We start from the raw sequence: 6,825 nt of genomic DNA, 5'->3' as shown, positions 1-6,825 counted from the left end.
ATTAATACTTCATTGTTTAATTTATCCTTTACAAAGATGTACTTTCCTTCCTTATCTCTTTTAATTAGATCTAGTTGTATTTTTGCTTTATCTGAGATCAGAATTCCTAGTGCTGCTTTTTAAAATTTCAATTGAAGTACAATAATAAATTCTATTTCAGATTTTTATCTTTAGTCTGTATTTATCTCTCTGTCAAATGTGTTTCTTGTAAACATGTTCTACCAGTCTCTTTCTTAATCTACTCTGCCTTTTGCTTCAGTTTTATGAGAAATTTCATCCCATTCACATTCACAGTTGTCATTTCCAGCTCTGTATTTCCCTTCATCCTATTTTCACCTCTTTATATACTTTTATTCTTTCTTTAGACCCTGACCTTAATAGCAGTTTTGGACCCATCTCACCCCAACCTTATCTCCTATCACCCTCCCCCTTATTTCAATGTTTTTTTTTTAACTAACCCCACCAATACTTTATTTTTTATTACCCTCCTCCCTTCTCTTCCCTTTTTCCCCTAGTGTTTCTGCCCTACTTTCAATGCAACTCCTATTTTCTTCCTCCTTTCTCCTCCTTCTTTATAGGGATAGATGAATTTCTGTATCCAACTGAATGATTGTTATTCCCTCTTAGAACCAAAAGTGATGAGATCAAGCTTCAAGCAATGCTCATCTCCTTCCCTTCTTTCCATTGATTGTAATAGGTCTTTTATGCCTCTTTATGTGACCTAATTTGTCCCCTTATACACCCCCTATCCTCTTTTAGTACAGACCTTTTCCATCCCTGAATATCTTTCTTTGATATTGTGACATCAGAGTCCATTCAGAACTATAATTTCTGCCTATGTGATGTCCCCACTGTCTGCTCTAGGAATATGCAATTCGCAAGAGTTGCAGATATCATTTTCTTACCTAGGGATGTGAATAGTTTTGCCTTTAAATTATATATATATATATATATATATATATATATATATATATATATAATACACCTATACCAACATGCATTTATACGTATTTATACATACATACATACATATATATGTATATGATTTAGTTCTTACTATTTTCCTAAAGCTCAGAAATCATTCTGCAATTGGAGATATGGATAGTTGTGTCTAATATCTACTAACTCATTTTTTTACAATTTTTTTGATTTTCAATTTTCCAAATATATTCATTTTTACAAGATTTGGAATTAAAATTTTTTTCTCCTCCCTCCCTCCCCAGGAGAGCCAACATTCTAGTACAGGTTTGTATACATATAATCATTTTTCACATATTTCCATGGCAAAAAAATCAGAACAGAAGAGGAAAACTATGAGAAAGAAAACAAAACAAAATGTTTAAATGGGATACTTCAGTCCTCGTTCAGTATTCATCATTCTTTCTCTGATTGCAAATGCAATTTCCCATCAAAAATTTTTTGGAATTCTCTTTGATTACTGTATTTCTAAGAAGAATCAAGTCCATCACAGTTGTTGGTCACACAATGTTGCTGTTGCTGTGTTTAATGTTTTCATGGTCCCACGGGCTTTATTAAGCTTCAGTTCATTGAAGCTTTTTCAAGCTTTTCTGAAATCATCCTGCTCACCACTTTGTATAAAACATTAGCATTCCATTACCTTCATTTTTCATCCTTTATTCAGCCATTCCTCAATTGTAGGATACATCTTGAGGTATTTCCATGTTCTCTCTTTATTATATCTCTGTCATTTTTTTATAGTTTTTATTTTCAAAATAAATATATGGATAATTTTCAACATTCCCCCCTACAATACCTTGTGTTCAAATTTTCCCCCTCCTTCCCCCCTCTCCCTGAGTTGGCAAGTGATCCATATGTTAGACACGGGCAATTCCTCTACAAATATTTCCACAAATATGATGGCGCAAGAAAAATCATGTCCAAAAAGAAAAAAAAGCTAACTCATTTTCTTAAATGGGATTGAATACTATTTAAAAACCTTAAACAGAAAGATACTTTGGCTGGTACTCAGCAAATGTGAAATAAAACTTTTCTTCAACTTCCAATGAGAGATCCTTGAATAATTGATTCCACATAGGATGGCTTTCCTTCACTTTGGTAAAAATGATGATTACTTCAAATTGCCATTTTGACCACATTCAAATGGCAGCTATACACAATATTTATCTTTGCATCTCTCTCTATACATGAGTGAACATCTCTGAGCTGGGCACTCCTGGAATTGTTTTTGAAATGTTCAGAATTCTTATAATCTTTGTACTATATTGCATGCCCATCTTTTTTTTTTCACCTGTGAAAATATCACACAACCTTTGAAGATACAGAATCATTTAGTTTTGGGAGCACATCCCTGAGATTGAGGACTTTGATTCCAAAGGGAAGAGATACGTTTGTGGTTTCTGATCATCTCAGCATTACACACTTATTCTCTCCTTCTTAGAACCATGAATGTTGCCTCCATTCTTTCTTCCCCCTCTCTTCATCCATCCTTCTCCCCTAAATTTGCTTTGTGTATTATCAGGTACTCATGAAAAGAGCTGGAAGAAATTGAGATACCATGATGGTTGATTTTAATGCAAATTTTTGTTCTGTTATCTAAGCTGTAGCCTTCAAAATTAAAAGGCAAATATTTTGCACCTTCTGAATCCACTTACTCTATCATTCTCAAGAGTGCCTTGCAGGAATCTTTAAGAATGTACTCAAATGTCTCAAACAACCAAATTCTTCTACTCTTGCCGTCAAGCATCTTGGCTCTTAAAAATGGAGGCCATTTGTGTAGTTTCTTTTCCTTACTTCCTCTAATCTGATGTTATTCATACTTGGTGCATCACTTCCTCTCTCTTCCCTCCAGTTCTCTTTTAAAATATTGTTCTTTTAAAAGTGAAATAAAAAAAACAAATAAAAATGCAGACAAAACAATACATTTTCATTTGCATAGCAGAACATAAGCCAGGATCCAAAATGTGTAACAATAAATTCCAGTTTGGAGAAAATCCGTGTAATAACTAGTTCATATTATGTTCAGAGCTGTCCATCTTTACTTTCCTTCCTGGTAAGTTTTCTTTCTTCTCTGCTGTGCATTTTTACATTACACTATTTTCCCTTTCTTCCTGCCCCAACCTACCTCCAGAAGACTTCAATTAAACGTAAATATGTTTTATATATACACATGCTACATATATACACATATAGAGATATCTATAATCATGTACATATATGATATACACATTCCTTATACATCTATTTGAAGGTGATCCATGATTTGTTTCTCCTCTGTTTCTTGTTAATGAACATACCTTGTACACACACACACTATATATATATATATATATATATATATATATATATATATTCTTCTTTCCTTAACCCATTCCTGCTGGGTGTACACAAGCTTTTTCCCCAGTCTAATGCCCTCTGTATCAATTCTTCCTCTTGTATCACATTCATACAAGATAAGTACTTTTCAAAAACCTTTTCCTACATGGTATTGCTTTTTAGAGTTACATCATATGGGGGCTTTCTCTTTTTCTCAGGCATACCCTTTCTCTTCAAATTCATGTGTATGTTTGTATGTATAAATGTCTATATCTTCTTATATACATAGATGTATGCATATGTAGGCACATAGACATGCGTGCATATATGTATGTGTGTATTCAATATGGAAAATTGTTTTGATCACCTATATGTTTTGATAATTGGTCTTCTTTGTCTTAGTTCTCAGTTCAGATGAGAATGGATTGGAATAGGTGGGTGAGAACTTAGGTTGTGGCCAATTAAAACAAAGAGAATATTTTCTTAGAAAGTTAAAACAAGGGGAAATGAAAGAATACCCCAAAGTTTAAATTCATGGGTTTTATTTATCTACTGGTTTACCTCTTTTGATGCTGATCACATTTTTTAAAACCATACAATAATTGAGTTTTGTCCAATCATTTGCATCTTACCAGGCTTCCACGTTCTGAGACAGCAGGAGATGAATCTCATGTTTACATTGTCCCCTCCTTCCTCCTGTTAGTGTCTCCATAATCAAGAGAGGCTTAACTGTGGTGATCATTTAAGTGATGACTATTCCATGAGAGCTGGGGGCCCTTCCTTATACAATTGATAAATAGTACATATTATGTTTAAAGTTGTCCATCTTTTCTTTGCTACTTTGTAGGTTTTTTTCTCTGTGTGCATTTTTAACTTCCTTCTCTTTCCTCAGAATACACACACACACACACACACACACACACACACACATACACACACACAAATAGAAACCTATATTCATAGACATAAATACATTCATATACATTTATGTAATGCTGCACTATGCTTGTTTGTCCTGTTTCTCTGAACATGGATAACACCACCCTTTATAAATCCCACCCTTTCCATATTTTTCTAAATCTGCTACGACATCTTTTCCTACAACATAACCTTATTCTCTCTTGTCATTTCAAGTAGTCTAAACCATTATTGGTCAATATATTGACCTATAGTACAATTTCCTGATTTTTCACTTCTTAATAAATCTATTTTAGCTTTAACTTTGACTGAAATTAATTACTCATTATACTGTGATATATTGTAATAAATTCTTCTGATCATTATTATGCTTGTATGTATCTCGTATTTTCTTTCACTGCTAACTCCTCTACTTTATTTCTACAAGCTATCTTGCCTTGCTGTTACTTAAAAACCTTCAATCCAACTTTCACTCCCTTTTGCTCTTCCCCACACTCTTTCCCTCCCCCTTTATCACATTCCCATTAATCTACACACCTCATACCATTCCTGTTAATCTACTTACCCTTCTCTGCCCCTCAATCCTATTCCACGCTCTTCTTATTTCTTTATAAATTTAAATATTTTTTAGATTCTTCTGGATATATTTTGTTCCCTCTAATGCATTCTTCCTGTGAATAGAATTCCAATATTACTAGCCCTCTTCCCCAATCTAGCCTACAGGTTACATATCTTTTGTTTATCAGATCTGCTCCAGTTGTCAGGAGGTCCTCCTCCCTATCTTGGCTGGTATTTTTTCCCTCCACATTCACCCTGAGATGGTACTGAAGCTGGTTAGTGGAAGAAATCAGGAGAACTTGGAATTGTTTGAGCTATTCTGCTATCTTCCAGAATCCTGTGTACATATTCGATGTGGATGTGCATTACAGAATAAGGGAGATTCAGTAACTTTTAAAACTCTCAAAAAGCACAAGAACTAATGCTGATCAGAATAATAAGGCTGGCTTTTGGATGACAGAAAGAGAAGGGCTGAGATATATCTATATGTCTATATATCATCTAAAGGCTTGTGGATTTAATGTAAAAAATATATATAGAATAAAGATGGGACTGAATACATTAAGGAAAACAAAGGTGACCACTAGAAGTAGGATAGCTTGTGTTGCCCTAATTTCAGAAGATATTTTTGTGGCGGGCTATTACTGATATCTAATTTTTATGTCTCAATGTGATTCATAAAGCAATATACATTAAAAAAACAATTTTACTAAAACAAAATACAGCCCCCCAACTAGGTACTTTATCCTATTCCTGTTAATCTACACACCCTTCTATACATGTCTTCCATTCTATTCCATCTTCTTATTTCTTGAAAATTTAGAACATTTTTAAATCCTCCCAGATATAACCATATTGTTCCATCTTTATGTCATTCCTGCTCTGAGTAGCATTTCAGAACTAACCCCTCTCATTTCCCTATTCAAATTCTCCATCCTGGAGATATTCTGGTATCTTTCTTCAGATATACTGCAATTGTCTTAAAAGGACCATTGTTTTTCCCAGCTAGTCCCTTGTATGCATCTGAGATGCTGTGGGTGAAATCTGGTGAGTTTTGAATTTTATGACCTGCTCTGCCACCTTGCAAGATTTCTCAACAGGTCTTCTATGTGAATCAGCCGTACAGGGTAAGGGAGACTGAATAGTTTTTCAAAGTATCCTTGAGCACAAAAACTGGGGATCTGGTTACTAATGTTGATCAGAATGAAAGGGTTGACTGTTGGATAACAAAGAGAGAGAAGGGCTGATGTATGTATCATCCAAGTGTTTGTGAATTTAAAATGGAACATACACAGAATAAAAATGGGACTGAATATATTAAACAAAACAAAGGTGGCCACTAGAAGTAGGATAGCTTGGGTTGCCCTAGTTTCAGGGGATACTTTTGTGGAGGTGCTATTACTATGTATATGATTGACATTCCTCTTGTGTCTGTATAGAATTAAGACCATATGGATGCTAGAAAACATCATGAGGCATGCAAAGAAGGTATCATGGACACATGCTAGGATTTCCAATTTTATATGATTATTATTATATATGTCCAGAGCTCTATACCCAGTGTTGCATCCATATTTACTGACTGTGCTGTTCTTTGGACCGTCATAACGTAGAAATGTAAGCATATCTAATAGTAGATTAAAGATCCAGCATAGAACAATGCTTGGAATAATGCACTTGGATGCTTTAAATTTCAGCTGGGCCCACATGGAGTTGATGGGACTAATAGTAATGGCCTGGAAGACACTCAAGAGACAAGTGCTATATAAGGAGAGACCCCAGCTTATTGTCTGCATATATGTTATGATTTTAATCCCGGCTCTGTCCAGGACACATTTTACCTTCCAAAGCCTTGTTATGGTAGGTATTCCCCTAAAGAGAAGTACCATGGCATTAGAAAAGGCTAAGTGGTTGATAATTACATTTTTTTGGTCTTACTTTATGAGCAGTGAAGAAATTAAAGCTATTTAGGATGAGGAGATTTAAGTTTCCCAAGCATCCAATTCCAGTGAGTTGAAGGTATACTATCCCCAAAATTTCATCCAAGGTCAGCAT

The 6,825-nt window shown here is 34.5% G+C and overlaps 1 protein-coding gene across 1 annotated transcript; it reads right to left on the bottom strand.

Annotated features, from left to right (window-relative positions):
• Nucleotides 1-5,831: 5,831 nt before the first annotated feature.
• On the bottom strand, nt 5,832-6,825 carry LOC100923375 (vomeronasal type-1 receptor 4-like). The gene is given in 2 exon segments (XM_012553049.1): nt 5,832-6,698; nt 6,700-6,825. Coding segments are annotated over 2 exon segments (993 nt in total).

This window comes from Sarcophilus harrisii, chromosome 6 (assembly GCF_902635505.1).
Source record: "Sarcophilus harrisii chromosome 6, mSarHar1.11, whole genome shotgun sequence".
NCBI lineage: Eukaryota > Metazoa > Chordata > Mammalia > Dasyuromorphia > Dasyuridae > Sarcophilus > Sarcophilus harrisii.
Note: the sequence above shows the minus strand (reverse complement) of the source record. Positions and strands in the feature narration are given on the sequence as shown.